At 37.6% G+C, this 19,068-nt stretch overlaps 1 protein-coding gene and 1 non-coding gene across 11 annotated transcripts; one reads left to right on the forward strand and one right to left on the reverse strand.

Moving 5' to 3' along the window:
- Positions 1-231: 231 nt before the first annotated feature.
- LOC116204219 (type IV inositol polyphosphate 5-phosphatase 3) lies at positions 232-11,497 on the forward strand. 10 transcript variants are annotated; one of them, XM_031536296.1, is made up of 12 exons: positions 232-450; positions 6,984-7,253; positions 7,404-7,569; positions 8,044-8,091; positions 8,366-8,438; positions 8,552-8,656; positions 8,850-9,684; positions 9,860-10,044; positions 10,167-10,275; positions 10,474-10,616; positions 10,701-10,938; positions 11,044-11,497. In XM_031536296.1, the coding sequence occupies exons 2-12, from the start codon at positions 7,224-7,226 to the stop codon at positions 11,071-11,073; spliced, it is 1,962 nt and encodes a 653-aa protein (XP_031392156.1). In that variant the 5' UTR covers positions 232-450; positions 6,984-7,223; the 3' UTR covers positions 11,074-11,497. The 10 variants fall into 10 exon arrangements, with proteins under 10 accessions (XP_031392156.1, XP_031392155.1, XP_031392158.1 ...); XM_031536295.1 differs by having other exon boundaries at positions 7,003-7,253; XM_031536298.1 differs by having other exon boundaries at positions 7,159-7,253.
- A 338-nt stretch (positions 11,498-11,835) lies between these two features.
- On the reverse strand, positions 11,836-11,906 carry TRNAG-GCC. The gene has a single exon. It is a non-coding gene; the product is annotated as a tRNA-Gly (tRNA).
- Between the last annotated feature and the right edge of the window lie 7,162 nt (positions 11,907-19,068).

Here is a 19,068-nt window from a genome sequence, read left to right on the forward strand (position 1 = left end):
AATTATTCAATACATGCTCTTCTTAAATAACGTCTCGAATTTGATTTGTGTGAATAGAAAAAATTCATGATTGGAAAATTTTTATTCCTTAATAGGTTAATTTGGTTCGAACTGAATTAGTCGAAATTCTGTTGTATTTTTGGATATCGCGGTGCACCCGAAAATAATAATAAGCTAAGGGCCGGGGGACCATAAATATTCGATCAATTCCCCCAAAGCAAAGAGAGAAAGAAGGCAATTGGTTCCAAATTAGGAGGGTTTCTCTCTTGATATCCTTCTTTAGGGCAACTCTATATATATATATGTAAAGAGTTTGTGTGGGAAAAGGGCAAAAAGAGAAAACAAATTAGAATATTCAGAATTACTAGGCGAAGAGAGGAGCTCCTCATCTCATCTCTAGGACTAGACCTCCACACCTTGGACACCAAGATCGAGCAGCTACACTTGCAGGTATGTTCTGGTACACACACACACACACACACACACACACACACACATATATATGTATATATGCATGCAGCACTTGCATAATTTCTTTCAATCTTCTTTTTTTTGCTCTGAGCTTTTTGTTGATTTCTCTTTTCTATCTTTAATTAATATAATATATATATATATATATATATATAGCATGACGAATCTAATATCTTGAGAGGGAGATCTCGAGCATTTCTTGGAAAACAGCTGATAGCTGTTGGATTGGTGAATCAGTGATGGTACAATTGATTGTTGTGTCGATCACAAGCACTTACTGATATTCAGGGAATATATATATGTGTGTGTATGCATATTATGTGATTTTCTCAGCCATGCAGAGCCACATTGCAGATGATTCCTTTCATCTTTTGGTCTCCATAAGAAGAACAGATCGAATGAATCTCGGTTTTCCCTATACATTTTTTTTTTTACAAGCTAGGAAACGAGAGTTTCTCTTACTCACTGGGAAGAAAGAAGTCCATTTATAGAAACTAGTAAAAGACTAGTTATTAATAAAGAATTTATGAAAAAGCACAGGCTTTGGCCCGTTAATCCACCGAAAAAAGAATTTACAGAAGATCAATTTACCATTAGATTAGAAGGGGTATGATTTAGTGGCATCGTCCTCAGCCTATGACCAATTAAAGGCCGTGGTTTTGTCTTCACTGATGAAACTCCTTCATATCCTTCTATCTCTCTAACTTACCTATTCCCTCCTAATCCCATAAAACTCATTACAAATAAAAATAAATAAATAAATAAGTAATGTGAAATAATTTTCTTTTGGGATAAGTTTGTTCCTTTCTATTAATTCAATCAATCAAATATATATTCGGCCCAGATTGTTCGACACTCATCATGTCAAATAATTACTGAAAGTGGTTTATTTAAAACCACGTGTTACGATGCAATTGCAGACTTCGCTTTTATATAGGTGAATTTTACATGTGTTCAAAATTTATTTAAAGTATGATTAGAGTTAAATATATCAACTTCGACGGAGGATTTGTTCTGATCCAATAAGTTGAAATACCTTTCAATCTTATCCAAATAAACTTTTTAAAAGATAATGTCAAGTGAAAAAATAAAATGGCATACTTTAAATTACAAGTGAAAATTGGATGGATGATGCTAGCTACTTCTAATAAATAAATAAATAAAAGTGGAACACTTATCTCTGCAAAGCACTCAATAATTCTTAGGTGGGTCCCCAAATTTACTGCTTTTGCATATGAAAGGCATGTCTATTTTCCTCTTTTCTGAAACAGCCCAGCTTTGCTTTTTTAAAAATAATATAAATTAGAAAATATCGTTTTTTTTTCTTTTTCTTTTAGTGGCCTAAACACATCTGTGTTATTTTGTTTAAGTAATTTAATATTTATTTTTTTAAATAATATCTTAAATTTGAGTATTATAAATAAAAAAATCTATTATAAGAGAGTTTTACTTTTTAGTAAACCGATCCAGTTTGAAGTAGATTAATTGAATTACGAATACTAGAGTATATACCAATAAAAATTGGTACTCAACCTATTATAACAAATATATATATATATATATATATATATATAAAGTCGTAATGATATTCTATAGAGCAATGCTTCTAAAGTAATCGATGGGTGCTAATTAATAAAAATTGCGATCCCAAAGATAAGTTCAGAGCCACTCCAACCTAATGTCACCACCAGCATCCACAACAACTGATTTGAGTGCTTTTTATTTTTAATTACCATATTTATTATATTTTAATTAAAACATGTCTTATGTGGATGTTTCTTATAATAATTTGTATTACCTAGACACTATGTGGCACCTTACGTGCATATTGATAACAACAAACGAAATGTGCGAGTTAAACTTCTAAAAAATTTCAAACTCGTGCATCGCATGCACGAGTATATCCTCCAACTCGATTCAGTGTCCATTCTATGAACATGCAGAAAGAGTTGTAGTGCATTTTTTTTTATTGGATAAAATGATGGACAACAATGATTGCAACATTGCCGCTCCTTGCTACGTAATGGTCAGGCTCCATGTAGCACCACCGGAGATTTAGTATAGTTCACAAAAATCGAAAATGACCTCAAGCCCAAGCCAAAGAGTCCACTCTAGCATACGTTTCCAGAGGGATTGGAACTTGAGATGTGGAGGTTTCTAAACCGCATGGGAGTCAGTTTGGAACCACTAGATCATCACCCGTGATAGTGAGTTGTACTGCAGTTGCGTTAATACATACATGCCCTCGTCTGTGCCTTGGCTCTTCATCACCTATATATAATCCAATAAAATTTGATTTGATAAATCAGCATTCATTCTTCTATATTTGTCTTGCGGTATACATGCACAATTTTATATGATCATCATAGCTTAACTTGAGGGGTGAGTTGTACACTTCACAGCCACTTTGTTATCGAATAGAAATATGGAAACTTAGAATATTTCTTTGTTTTGGTTATAGAAACTTAGAATATTTGATTGGCCGTGGAGGATGTACAAGTAGTGCAAAGAGTTTTTTTTTTCCATCCTGCAGATTTTTTTTTTGGGGGGGAAACGTAAATATATATATATATATATATATTTAAGAGAGTAGGAAGAGAATTAGATCACTTGCTAATATTCCATTTCGATTTCCATAAACCAATGTCTATTATACACCATAATTACTAAGAAGCAAGAATATAGAATTGAGATTGAAAAAATTTAGCTTTCTTTATTTTGTTTATATTTAGGCATTTATTTGTACTTAATGAAATAAAGCTCCTAAAATAATCAGTGGTGCACATTTCGCCTGGTGACTAAGAGGTCTCAGGTTCGATATCCAGTGGGACTACCCGTGTCCATTTATTAAATATTTAGGATTTCTATTTCAATACACTAAAATAAGTCCATAAACCTCCCTTGTAACAAAAAAAAAAAGAAATAAAGCTCCTAAAATAATATATTTTCGTCTACCCAAATATATATATATATATATTGTCATCAGGAATACTCCGTATCTTAACTCATGATGTGTCAAAAAGGGTGTCTATCCACGGAGTCCCCATGCACAATGCACGTGCACATGCACATGCATTACGAGAATCTAAAGTGGCGACGGTCGCGGCCGGATCATGTAACCCCGACAGTCGATCATTGCGGTGGGCTACCGCCGGTCCGGTCCAAACCGTATGTGATTTGGTGGAGATCACCGTTCATTCATCACTTCCCATGTTGTGTCCATGGTATCCTCGTCTATGCTGTTTGCACTTGCACCAGACATCATGCATTGATAAAATATGGGTGAGAAATACACAGTCAGGTAACTGTATAAAACTTCATATCTAAATAACACGTGTAAAGTAAGAAAAAGAAAAAGTTGTCCAATGAGACACTTGTCATTCGAGTGTTAAGTTTTAAAAAGTCACTTCGCTATGTATTACAAACCGAATATTTTCTCACATGCATTTGGAATGTCGACCGAAATAATAGATCAAAGAAATTTCTGACATTCCATGTTATCCTTTTATAATTTTCTCGTTCGATTCCAGAGAGCACCCAAAAAAAAACCCTCAAATACTATTTTCGTGTCTGATCTTTACCCTCATATGTTATCGTTTTAATTCATTTTGAACTCTCTCTTTTTATAGAATACTCTGCTTTAATTATACATACAATTGTCGTTGGTGAACTAAAAACACAATGCCAGACGAAATGAATACTCAATGCTAAAGTTTTTAATCAGATGAGAATTTATAAATAAGCGGTTTCCCTCTGAGAACGTACTCACCAAATTAAATATTTTTTTTACTTGCTGATGCATGCTAAATTTGCTGATTAAATTTTTTAATCATATGTTATCATTTTAACATTCTGAACTTTTTTTTCTTGATAGAATGCTTTAATTATACGTACGGTTGTCGCTGATGAACTAAAAACAAAATGATAATGTTTCAATCAAATGAAATGAATACTCAGTGCTAAATTTATTAGTCAGATGAGAATTGATAAATAAGCGGTTTCTTTTTTAGAGTGTACTCAACGAATCAAAATTTTTTTTTACTTGCTGATTAAATATTTTAATCATATGTTTTCGTTTTAATCCATTCTGAACTCTTTTTTCTTGACATAATACTCTGCTTTAATTATACGTACGATTTTCGCTTGTGAACTAAAAACACAATAATACTGCGCTTTAATTTTTTAACCAGCTGAAATTTTACAAATAAGCACTCACTTTCTGAGAGTTTACTGGTCGAATTAGATTCATTTTTTTCTTGCTGATGTACGCAACATTTGTTATATTAAATCTATTTATTCAATACAACTCATGAGAAATCTAACTTATGATAAAGTATTTTATTTATAGATTTTGGTAACTTGTATCGCGATCCAACTAAACTAAACTATAAAGGGTATTTAACTGGCGCGTTGACCAACCGGTCTGCCGATGAGTTTATTTAGATACGACAGCCCATAAAATACTTTACGGGAATGTCGCTAACGCAGAGACGATACCCCAAGGCGCGCGTGGGGTCAACTTTCCTTGTCGGCCGGATTAGTGGCTGTGAGCCCTTCGGGCTTATAGTGAGCCCCACGCGCTAATTCTTGGACCCACCCACCCCATCCGTGTTCTCCTATTATACGATTTACGCGTTACGAGTGGGTGCAGTTAACAAGCTACGTTCCACGCAACTGAACACACAATGTGAGAGTCGAAATTAATTGAAAGTATTTCTTGGTTAGGATACATCAATGTATGAATAGTAATGAGTCATACTCCTGTAGTTTTGACTCGGAAAATATAAAATTACAAGATTATTACTATATATCTATAGTGGTATATATATATGTATATAAAATAGAAGATGGGTACAAAAAATAAAAAATATGAAGGTAGGGCCCACGGGGATCGTACCCAGCCTAGGAGTACCCAATTATATGCGTGGTCGGGTCGTCTTTGGCGCCGTTGGACTTTTCTCCAATTTGGACATACGAGAAGAAATTCGAAATTTAAGATGCTGTTTAGGAAAGGTCCTCTCAAATTGTGGTCCTCTCAAACCACAACGGCTGACTGACTTCATGTCGATCATCGATCGAATGACAATGATCGGTTATCGTGGTCGATATGGTTTAGCGTTTAGTTTGCTATAGATTCGATTCGGAGAAGAATTTCATGAGTTTTTTTTTTGTGGACGGAATACATTATTATTGATAATTTCTGAATCTTCCCTCAACTAACTTGAGTTGCTTAGAAATTTGTATTAAGCATATCATTCCACTGCATTGAGGATCTCTTACATACTACAATCAGAGACGCAAGCAGGATTTGAACTAAGGGAGAGTCATTTACGTCTGCACTTCCTATAAGAATGTAAACTTTTCGAATTAGCAAGTTAATAGTAGTAATTTATCGCAAAAAAATTAAAGGACTGCATGTAAATTTTTTTAGAACGTCAAATTTTTAGCATAATAACTACCTTTTTTAGCTCCTCCTGATCCATCGGTAAACTAACATGAGTCGGTGGGGTACACGAGCGCTTAAGAGCACCGTCTTCTCGAAACCATATGATAGTCCAATATTTTTACTAACAAATAAGAGCGTCCTGCACAAATAAGCGCCCGAAATAAATACAGTATTTGTTGATAATTATGTCTTGAATTTTGACCTCATTTTGTTTCATATTTTGTCGAATCGAATATCTATTTTTTAGTTAGGTAATATCTTGAGAATATTGCATTGTTATTATAGGGAATATTACGTTGAGAGAAAATCTGGATATATATATATATATATCGAGAGCTTTGATGTAAAGTGCAAGAAAAACGTTTAGAGGGTAAGAGTATTCGTGAAATGGGATATCCCTTCGAAGGTTAAGGTTCTTGGTTTATAGTTAGCCATTGTGCATGTGAGGAATGCATTTGTATTGTACTCCATGCATGATTATTTCTCAATGAGAAGTCATAGCTGACCTTCCTTTACCCATAAATATTTCATTCAAATGATTTACCATGTATAGTTTGTGCATAAATTCTTTTACCTTCCACATTATCTTCATTGATCGTTGAGTCGATTTCGAACAATATTTGTAACCCATCTATAACTGTGATTGGTACAACACACCATCGATGATAAGTTGTAAGGACCATGTCTTCGGAGGATCGTTTCTTGATCATCTTTTTTTTTTTTTAAATGTACAAGTTCTAGTCGCTTCTAAATGAACCAAAAACTCGTACTTTTCATAAACCATTATGTATATGTCCTCTTCCTCACGTCATTTTCGGCAGTGAGGATCGATCGAGACTCGATAATATACCCCAAGCCCTCTTTTACCTGCCAAACTGTAATATCAATAAGAATAAGATATGGCTGGGACGCTGGGACATGATTTAGCGAAACGACCGTGACGCCACCAGCAAGGGACCAACCGGTTCTCATCGTATCATATTCTTCCATTTTTGGTCTTGTCTTTGTAAATCTATGAAGTCACAGCAGCCACTTGTTACTTCCTCTCTTATTAAATGGCTTTTAGTTGATGTATTTGTGTGAAGGTCCCGCGGACGCTCCGGCATGCCCCCGCTCGACTTCCGTTCAGTTCCCGCGCCCCAATTAATAATTATTTTCATTTTATGGACGATCAATAAACAATTCCTTCATCGTTGAGGAATCGAGAGCACTGATAAAAGTCCACTTTTCCACTCCGTTAGTTGGTGGCTGGTCATTCATTTCTTCTTCCTCGTCAGCGGGAGCCCTTCTCCTCTGGACTTTCACCATGAGGCAGAGGTCAAGGCGGCAGTCTGAGGTACTTTCTCTAACTCCCTGACGAAGAAATCATTTGGAAAGTTGTGATTCTTGCTGGGGAGTTCTGGCATGATCTCGAATTTTTTTGGGGTGGAGGGGAAGAGGGATCTTTGGAGATTAATATTGTTGTTTGACTGTTAAGAATTTGCAGAGGAGTTGGGCTGAAATATGTTGTTTCGGTTGCTCCTGCCTGCAGCTGTTCTGGGCTCGGGTAGTCATGCGGAAATGGCTCAATATTAGCGCCAAAGACTCCGATTACAGCGCTGACACTGACGAGGATGACGTGACGGACTCCGAATCCGAATCCGATACTGAAGGTGAGGCCTCTGTGATCTTTCTTAACGGGCAATTCGTGTTAGCCCGCAATGACATTGGGAAGGTAACATATATCGTACCCTTTCTGGGATTGGATGTTTTGAAAGTGTTGTGGTCACACCAAGCAGAAGAATTACTGGTCTTTGTGGATCTCTTGACGGTGTGAGTTAGCCGTATTTGGTTTGAAATTTGGCTATAACATGCGCTATCCCCTGTAACTAACCGGAATTATCCATCGCATTATGTAACTCGCTTTATGTGATGCCAGCTCGTTCATAGTCTGGGGAAATTATTTATTTTCACCAGCCCAAGTCAAAGTCCTAGTTCTGTCCTGCTTACATAGCCGACTTGTATAGCACGCAAGTTTCTTCCTTCTATAACATGACTCTATGGTTTTAGAACGGGTTAAACTGGTCATTGTCTTGGACATTGGGTAGTTCCCATAAAGTTTCTGATTTTTGAATTTACACTTGTAGAATGTGAGCAAAATGGAAGAGAATCACGGTTCAAGAATGATCCTAATGGTAAGATTCGCGTTTTGAGGATCTTAACATTGTCTCTGTTGCTTTTTATTGGTTTGATTCAATCAAAGGTTATAATTGGTACGAATAACGGAACAGCATAGATTGAAGTTGCTTTGAAAGGTTGGATCGTTTCATTGGGTGATTCCGTTTCCATTCCTCGTAGGCAAATGTGGCCAAACGGTGTTATACTTGTATAAACAGAATTTGGACTTTTGAGTATACTTTCTCAATTGTTGGTTCTTGGAGTTCTGATCTTTCATTATCATTGAACCAGCCACTATTCCAATGTTAAGAAGAAGAAAGTCAGAGACCTTCAGAGCACAGTACATAAACACAAAAGAGCTCAAGTATGCTTTTCCCTCTCATGTATCTGGCAATTAGCTTTATCGATTATCTTTCTTCTTTATTTAACTTAATGCAATTAGTTGTGCTAAATGGTGTGGTTTTCTTCTGTATCCAGAATATGTGTTGGGACATGGAATGTTGGAGGAAAGCTTCCCCCAGATGATCTAGTTATTGATGACTGGCTTGGGATCGCCGAGCCCGCTGACATATATGTGCTTGGGTATAATTTTGTCATCTCTCTTCCCTTTTGCGAATTTCACTTGATTTTTTCTTTAATCCTTCTCAAGTGCTGCAGTCGAGCTTTCCTCATGACACTTGTCATTACTTGCTGGAGTTAGAGGATTTGATGCTTTAGTTTGCATCTAATTCAAGAATTTAGCTTCTGAGGTCACAATGGAATCTTTCAATTACAGTTTTCAGGAGATAGTGCCATTAAATGCCGGGAACATTTTTGGGGCTGAAGACAACCGCCCTGTCCCGAAATGGGAGAACATTATTCGCGAGACCCTGAACCGAGTCCAGCCCCCCAAGGCAAAAGTCAAAAGCTATAGTGATCCTCCTTCTCCATCGAGGTTTCAGCCTTCAGAGGACATCCCAAACATAGTAGAGGAGACCTTGCTCGAGGCTGACAGTGACTGTGATGAGGAGATTCATCCCGCTGACGAAGAGCCTGACAGTTTAGATGAAGATCAAACAGTCATAATCGAAAGTGACAATGGAAGTCTTCATAGTTCAGAGAATAAGTTTGGGGAACCGGACTTGCAGAGACAATTCTTGTCACCAAAGAAATTAGACCGATTAAATTGTCTTAGGACTGAAGACAATGCTGAGAACATAGCAGTTCCAGTTGGCCCATGCAATGGAAAATTAACAAGACTGCTTAGTGTGTCCGAGCGGGTGGGTCTAAGCTGGCCTGAACCTCCATTGAACCTCATATCTCAGTGTCCCCTTGATCGAACAAGTTCCTTTAAGTCTGTCAAATCAGTCAAAGCATCAAGATCTTTCAGGACATTTAACTCCTTTAAATCATCAGCCAATGAAGTGCCACCGGATTTATCTTTGCTTGCTGAGATCGACCTTGGATCCCTGTTGAGACGGAGGAGAAGGCCGCATTATGTAAGGATAATTAGTAAGCAAATGGTGGGGATATTCCTCACTATATGGGTCCGAAGCAGCCTGAGAAGGCGTATTCAGAATGTCAGAGTCTCGACTGTTGGTGTCGGAGTAATGGGCTATATCGGTAACAAGGTTAGTCGTAATCAAAATATAAATATATATTACCCCACCTACAAAGCATAAGCTTCTAGATCCATCAATTGGCTCGTGCTTCACTGGACATATTTACAGCCTCTGTTTCTAAGTTCTACAGAGGACATTCTCGTAAGTGCATTGTATTCATAAGTGAATGAATTGGTTTTTTCAGGGATCAATATCTGTTAGCATGTCCATAGATCAGACGCCTTTCTGCTTTATTTGCACCCACCTGACATCGGGAGAGAAGGACGGGGATGAGCTCAAAAGGAATGCTGATGTGCACGAGATACATCGAAGGACTCTATTCCGATCAATTTCAGGCGTCAAGCTTCCTATAACCATTCTCGGCCACGAGTATGTAGTGATTGAAGATTTAAATATGCTTAATTTTTTCCTCTGTCACAGCTCCCTTAGACTGCCTCATAGTTATCTCATCTGCAAGTCGAGTTTTACTTTAAAATAGTGTTGACCTGCAGCAAGATTATTTGGTTGGGTGATCTGAACTACCGGATCAATTTGTCTTACGAGAAAGCGCGGGAGCTTATCTCCAAAAAGGAGTGGTCAAAGTTGACTGAGAGAGAACAGGTAGCTGGAAAAGTAACCATTTCGAGATAGTTTCTGTAGATGGTTTTAAGTCCTCTTTTCATTGTTTTCAGGTTTAAGTGAATATATAGATTAAAGTCGTGGAAGTTACATGGATGGCTTTGTTTGATTGCACAAGGTTATGCAATGAAAGTGAATTGCATTTAGGCTCGACTTTCTAATATGATGCTATTGTTACAGCTCTCGAGAGAGCTGAGGAAAGGCCGTACTTTTGATGGATGGTCTGAGGGCCTTTTGAATTTTCCACCTACATACAAGTACGAATTCAACTCGGAAAAGTACTATGGGGAGGATCCGAAGATCGGGCGACGCACTCCAGCATGGTGCGCTATCCACCTCCTATTACTGTTTTGGCCTCTGCAGGGTCATGTTCACTTGACAAAATACGTAAATTGATTTTCTTTTAGGTGCGATCGGATTCTTTCACGCGGAAAGGGAATGAGGCAACTGAGCTACAGGAGAGCTGAGCTGAAGCTATCTGATCATCGACCCGTGAGTGCCACTTACATGGCCGAGGTTGAGGTATTCAACCCGAAGAAGCTCCAACGCGCCCTCACCTTCACTAATGCAGAGATCGAGAACGAGGACATTATGACAGCTATCGGGATAAACTCTGGAATTTGTGGCTTCGGAGTGGACGGAGAGGTAAGAGTATATCATTGCAAATATTCGTGTCATTCATAGATGAAATATTCTTCCAGTGCATACTCTGTGCACAAGATTAACATGTCCTTTTGCTATACCCTGCAGGGCATTTCCGATTCAGTCGTCAGAAGCTAATGCAAAATTTAGTTCATGAGGCAGAGAGGCTGTAAATATATATGAGCTCCCCACAACCTTCCGGACTTCTTCATTCATTTGATTCCGTAACCGGCATTCATTCTGTTCTTCATCATATTTCCACCTATGTGCATATTGCTGTTTGAGGGTGTAAATCGACCGGGTTTTATAGGTATCTGTGATAAGTTCCGGGTTTTTATAGGTTTTTGTGATAAGCTCTTAGCAAGTTTGTTGCATGGTATTGTCGAGCAATGCATGGCATAGCTGGATAAGAGGTTTCAGTGCGAAAATAATCCCCTTGTATGTAATTTTATTTCCATATTTTGGAGAAATTGCATGATGGCTACATTTCTCCATGTATTATGCAGTCTTAATCAGTTGATTGTTTCTATTAAATCCAATCAATGAATGATGCTTGAAGCTACTGAAGTGTATCTACCAAGCTTTTCTCGTCGAGGTCAGTGCACATTGGCACTTGTTAATGTAGTACAATTTCGAGATAATATGGAATCAAGATATTTGTATTTGGATAAGGAGATGAAGAAAGCGAGAGAACAATGAAAAATACAAAAAGTTAAATTGCACCGGTCGAAAATAGTACCCTAAATTGTTTTACCAACTTTTTGTATTGAGGTTTGTAAACCAAGGGATTTTATCCCGTATTATAATACCATATTCGTATTCCAAATTATATGATACAGATTTTGTAGGTTAAGGAGATGACAAAAACGAGAAAAATAATGAATAGAGAAAAAATTCAATTGCACCAGCCGGGAATCGAACCCGGGTCTGTACCGTGGCAGGGTACTATTCTACCACTAGACCACTGGTGCTTGTTGAATTTTTCCACCTGAAAAACTTTACTAAGTTGGATCATCGGAAGTCAATCTCTTCAAGTAAAATGCAAAAAAATAAAACCTTAATTGAAATTGCAGCAAAAAAAAATCATCTCTTGATCACTGGCTTGTTCCCTGAGTATAGCACTCGTAGTTGACGTTTTTAAGTCCTCCTCACACAATCCTCATAACCCTCAATGCTCCTATTATAGATGTGTCCTTTCCACGACGTGAACCTTTTGACCCTCGAGATCGAGTACGATATTGCCTTGTGGCAGGTCTCGCCCATTCTCGCGAGCTTGTAGCAACAGTTTATCTCCAGATCCTGTCGCCGGTAAAATATGTAATCATAGAGCTGTCGGTCGCACCCATTGGTCAACGTGCTAGCGCATTTCTTGATGAATGCATTCCATCCCTTTCTCGGTTCTAGGGCTAGCTGTTCGCCCTCCCATGGGTAATTCGACCGGCCTTCGATGAGGAGTGCTCCGAATATAGTTAACACGACCAGAATACGTGGCAATGGCATTTGATGTTTCTCCATGCCTGCCCTTAATAATCTTCGTTTGGATTTTCTCCCTTTCCCCCCCTTTAGTTCCTTATAGCTTTCCTTTCTTCAACTTAAATTTCGTCTTAAATGTGTGGAATATTTTATCTGTATGATGGGAGAGCATCAACGCAACGTTAAAAAAAATAACCGACCGTTAAACATAATTAATGGGACATAAATTAAAAACACTAACGTATATTGAGCTAAGGTTTCGAGTGTCCAATTTTCAGAAAATTATTTAGGAGGACAATTGACACTAATGCATTGATTGGGAAGACGCGTGGTTTGAATAGAAAGGATCGTGATCCAGTCACTATGTCGATTCTTCGACCAGTTCGAGTTACGAATGGGTCATAATTTAGTTGAAGGAGTGATTTAATGGCTCGTTGTTTTTCTCGAGATAAATTGACAAATCTGTTTGGATTAATATATGTCAGCTGCAAAATGAGACTGTCGATTCGATCATATATAGAATCCGGTTATATAAGAAGACCACTAATTATATCACATGGGGAAGGCTCGGCCCATAAGAGTATGTCCCGACGCTGAGAGAAAAGACACGTCATGAAACACGTTCTTCTGATTGAGTACCAAACCCGGAGGTTGGCACCTTTGTTTCAAAGCTTCGATGGGGACGGACAATCTTTGTTTTTATGCCAATGGGGGTGATTAATTTAATTAATCAAAGTTAAATATCTCAAGTCGGCTCATGCATTATCATGCTCTTACTTTAGTTACCGTCCCAACCGCCCAAACCCTCTCCAAGCCATGTGATTGGTCCGAGCATCCCATCAGGGGACAAAGTGGTGGGCCATCGTGCTGACACGTGTACGGTTGTTTTCAACGTCTTCAATGATCTAGAACATAAACAAATTGAAAGTATTGTTCGATCTGACGTACTTATATATACATATATAAATATATGATCGATCAATCGCATCGCATCGCATAAATGAATTTTTACGATCGTGATGGTGAATACGAACATCCGATAATATGTTAGAAGTTTCAAACAGCATATTTAATTGAAATAAAACCGCATAATAATCTCCTCCGTGACGATCGACTTACTAGGATGGACACACCGACTCGGGTCCTTTGTCAATTTATGTTTGCTTAGCCGGCCGTCCACCGCCACCTATGTTGGTGTTCCTTTCCGTTCTAGATTGTTCCATGTGGAAGCTTTCGTCAGGGGAGTAGAGGTCCACTTTATTCTATTAATAATCCATTATTAAATAGGCACTAACTTGAAATTTAGGCGGAGGTTGAATTTTTTTTATTAATTATCGTGTAAGAAACGCATTAGCGAGGAGATTAATAATATTATTATTAAAGATGGTGAAGCACAGTGGTGCACACTTTCGTCAGGCGATCAAAAGATTCATGGTTCAATATTCGTGGTGAAACTGTTTGTATCATTTTATTGGCCATTAATATTTTTATTTTGTTATATTATACTTATAAATCTTCTCTGTGATAATTTTTTTTTTTTTAAAAAAACGCGTTAACATTTGACTTAAAAAAGAAAACGCATTAGCATAGGGTTTGACTTTTAAAAGCGGTCTGCGATAGATAAACGCACTAGGGAGGGATTGACTTCTAAAAGGGGTCTCCATATGAGAAGCACTTCCCATGTATTACATGCGTAAATGTAATGCTCAATCATATGAAATCATGTCGTCTTAGAACAATTTAAGCACCTTAATCCTAACAATTATCCATATATACTCAATCCTCGAAAATTCGGTTGCGAAGTTCGACGGCATCCAGGAATTATTTGTTGTCCGAGATATATACATGAATCATGCGGTTTGCTATAATGATAAGTAAGATGTTTGTTTATTCCGAATATTACTATTTATTACACTATTTTAATTTTTCTATGAAACATTAAATGTTATATGTAACATAATATAAATATCTTCTCCATAAAATACCTTGATTATATATTCATCCAGATATATAATTAATAATAAAAAAACTTTTTTTTTTCCTCGTGAATCTTGAGAATTTATTCATAACATGTAAAAGTTACATGACAATAATACAAAGTAAAAATGCCCAAGAAATGACAATCACAATATTAGAATTAATCAGACCCTCCCATACATATTACACAGAATAAACAAAGATTTAAAGCAATGGTAGTAGCTATCTGAGATTCTGATTAAAACCCTCTGCCGTCACACATGGATTCCAGTTAAATAAAGAAAGGATCCTCGAGCCGTATATCCATGTAGAACTCAACTATTTGTTACCGAGGTTATGTAGAGATCTCAATATCGGAGCAAAGCGGTTGGTCTTGAGCTATACTAGTGCGCTAGGAGCCCTTCACGAAATGGTACCAACAAGTAGAATCAGAGCCAAATGTTAGGGAGGGTTGTCGACCAATCCAACAAGCTAGTGAAGACACCGAGCTGCCGACCAATCCGGCGAGCCAAGGAAGGCAGTTGACCAAGCCGGCGGGATCAAACCAAAATCGCTAAGGAAACCTCAATTGATATAAACCAGTGACCACGTCAGTAGTAAAAAACTAAACATTTAATGAGTTAGATGATCTTGTAAAGTCATATATGCTATATATGGTTAATATTAGCACCATAAACGTTTGATATTTAATATGCAACATACCTATATACTCTTGTTATATCAAACACATTGAGGCACATCATTAATGAATGTTAAGTGATGAGATCGTCGATGAACGTGTATTGGGCACAGGTTAATCGAACCGGATAAGCCTGCGAAGAGTAAACTCCTAGAAATTCATATATAAGTAGAAAATTAATCCAAAACAAGAAAGGGGAGCAGTTTATCTGTGTATGTATTAAGTATTATTATAAGATGGTCATGCGCTAACATCTCGCATGACATGTATGGGCCATGCATGCATGCCCCCAAGGAGTGGTGGGCCCCCACACGCACAAAACGGGCAAGTGGGGGAGAGAGAGAGCCAAGGAAGCGAAGAGGAAGATCGAGATCGCAAATCGGAAGGAAGAGATGTAATTTCTCGCACGGCAGCGCGCCACGTGTCCCACCGGTTTAAGATAGTCCCCTGGTTTATATCAAGAGCTGTTCTCTGATTGGCCGAACGGGACTCGATGTTCCGAAGGGAAAATATCTGAGGGATATTCTTCCACTGCGGCGTATCCACCACAAGATATTTATGTCCTGCCAGCTGAGTCTGCCCATGGATTTTCCGGCCACCGAACCCTCCACGTGGCGGATAGTTAATGGGCAGATGCTTTCCCAGGCCGAGGCGCATCTACCTGGCGGGCTTCATTCCGCCCTGGTTTCTCTCTCTTCAGTTGCCTATTTTTAACTTCACATATTTCATCTATTCTACCATTTACCATTTACCATTTTTTTAAAATAAGTATAAAACTTAAAGAAAATTCTAAATGCACAATTTAATTCGACCTATTCCAAAAATAAATTACTCCTCTTTTGCTTTTTTTTTTCTTTTTCAAATTTTCAATGGATTATTCATTATTAACATTGTTGAGAAATATCGAAAACTTGTGTAAATTACCTATTGAATATTTGATAACGGTTCAGAATGAAATATCAAGGAAGATGTACTTTACAAAAAAATTCCCAGGGCATGCATAGGGAGCACTCTTTAGAATATATATTGGATTCGAGTTATGATTACCAAATGAAAATCAAATTGGAACAATAATTAAAAAAAACCTTGGGAGGCAAAAATTTACACCAGAGGACATATTATTGAATATCTATGAACAAGCCAAAGTTGAAGTCGAGATTGAAATGCGCTCAAGTACAAGTACTTACTACGTAATGCATAAAATGCTTTTTCTAGCCTTTAATTTAATTAAATGTAGGTCTCATTGGACTGAAAAATCTTTACGAGCAACTTCACATCATATGATCGATATTTACCTTGTCCTTTGTGGAAGCAAGATTGTTCGGGAAATTCAACCTCATTTTTCTAGGATATGTTTAGTTTTAACTTGATTATCTTTGCATATTTAAAAGGGAGAAAAAAAATCTAGAAATTAAAATACAGATAATTATCATGAAAAATGAGTCCATCCAAAATATTGAATGAGTTGCTCTTAGACCTCTTTGAATGTGGAAGTCGTAAGAGCAGAGCAGCTCGATAAAAAAGTACAACAATGCACCTTCTAACTTGATGGTGATTGGTGAAAGTGGCGTAGCAACTTGCTTCCTTATCCTTCGAGCATGCCTTCTTGTAATTCTGAAGCCACTAATAAAGATCTTCATGACTACATTGTTGATATTTTATTTCCGATAATTTGAAATGTGAATTTGGATATAAATTTTATCATTGTTTTAATTAATTTTTAGTTATTTAATGGAATTTAACGGTGGAGCAAAAATGAAGTGAAAGTGAAGCGCGATTTATACTGCAAATGAAGGCATCCTTTTCACATTGTTCTGAGGAATATTTAGGAGGATCAATAGAATTTGCCCTAAAGATTTTGTGATAGAGCTAGGAAATTGTAAAGGAATAGTTTCCAGCCGTTGGTTTGCGATCTGTTAATTTGGGCCGTTAAGATTGCCAGCTCGACAAGGCGGGCGGAGTACCCGTGAGACACAGCTTCACAAAACTCGGAAGAAAATATCTAGCACCCGACCCCACCACAAGCAACTACGGGAAATAAATAAAATATCAGCGAGAGAAAAATAACTTATATATATATATATATATATATATATAGACAGAGAAAAATACTAAATCAAAAACCAAAAACAATTTTTGAAAAAAATACACAGACAATTTAAAATTCTAGTGCCCTGTCTCTTTACTCTCTCGTCCAGCTACAGAACATTTTGACTTGTTCTTGCCCACTTGGGATTTGAAGGAAAATTCTTCCACCAAATGAAGAAAGAAGGGAAAATTCTCAAGTGGTGCACAGCTCTCCAAGGTGGGATCTTACACATAAATAGGTTGTAATTGATGGTTAATTTGATGGGATTAATGCATGATAACATAAAAAAGTTAATTGGACCGATAAGAACGATTGGAATCTCGGACCGATAGAAGTCTGTATTGCTGGAGCAAGATTCTCTATCTTACACGGGTCTTACAACTAATTCGGTCAGTTATACACTCTTTACTGAATTTCTCGTGCAGATCATTTATTCTCCAAAAAAAGGTAATCCAAGTCGTGGAAAGCAAAGTGCAGATCCTTCTTATGGAAGGGTATGGATAGTAGTGCAGCTGGGAAAGCAAAAGTCGATTGGGACACCATTTGCTTACCAAAATGCGAAGGTGGCCTAGGTATAAAGCAACTTTCAGTATGGAATATTGCATGCATTATGCGTTTCATTTGGCTTATAATTGGCGGGGCTGGTTCATTATGGATAGCATGGCTCAATACCTATCTTATAAAGGGCAAGGACTTTTGGACCCTCTCTGTACCTAGTCTATGCTCATATGCCTGGAGAAAGATCTTGAAGTCGAGGAGTCAACGTTATCAGCTGATCGAATCCAAAATAGGTAATGGGCTCCAGACATCCACGTTGGATGGGATTAAGAGTTGGAAGACCGACATTAACACCACATGTGTGTTATGCAATGAAGCAAAAGATAGCAGAAATCATATGTTCTTCAGCTGTTCTTTTTCAAGGAAGTATGTAATTCTATTCTATTACTTATAGATAAGTGTAGAGAATGTAGTGATTAGAACTTTGAGGTTGTCTTGGCCATTCGACAGCTGAGAGGCAGGACCCTGAAAAGCTACAGTTACCAGATTATTGTAGCATGCTCACCTTTACTTGGTTTGGAAGGCTAGAAATGATTGCATTTTCTCTGATTTGGCTCCTACCATTGCTCGAGCCCTTGCTCAAATTAAAGGCACTATTCGTTATAATTAACGATCTTGAAAAGAAGGCCATTTTAGCGCAGCACGAAGAATTGCTTACAAATTGAGGGGTACTACAGTGGGATATTTTTATTTGACATGGATGTTATTGAGGCTCTATAAAAGTCTTTGTTTTTTTTTTTTTTATCTGTGTTTGATACCATGTAAAAGTCTCATTTGGCCTACATGAATTTGGGCCAATTTGCAACCATAAAGCTTTTGGGTTACAGATGAGTGCGAGTCTGTATAGGTCAAGTAGGTATTTTACATGGTATCAAAACGGGTTATGCTTCCGCGTGCTCACGTGGGCTTACACCACGCTTTATTCAATTTCGAGGCAGTCAAGAGTGCGTCTCATGTTAATCGAGGCAAAGAATAGCCCGATCCAGTTCCGAGGTAGCTAAAGGTGCACCTCTAGTTAGGCCCGAATATGGAACTCGAGACTAATTTAGTATTTGTCCCCCATTGCCCGAGCACGGAAGAGAATGTCCGGCTCGTGGTCAGTTGTTAAGGGCTGATGTTTGAAGGTACGTGGCACGTATTGTACCACATGTTGCCACGTGATGGTGAGTGTTGAGATACGTTATTCCACATGAAAAAATTGAAAAAGAAACAACAAGTTTATATCAGACTCGGGTTCAGCAACCTATCAACTTAAGTTTTTGGGTTGCAAATGAGCTCAAGTTCATGTAGGTCCAAGTGAGACTTTTACAACTCTCTTTTTCAATCTTAAGTTTAATAAGAAGAGTAAAGCTTACGG

Source organism: Punica granatum, chromosome 4 (genome assembly GCF_007655135.1).
Source record: "Punica granatum isolate Tunisia-2019 chromosome 4, ASM765513v2, whole genome shotgun sequence".
NCBI lineage: Eukaryota > Viridiplantae > Streptophyta > Magnoliopsida > Myrtales > Lythraceae > Punica > Punica granatum.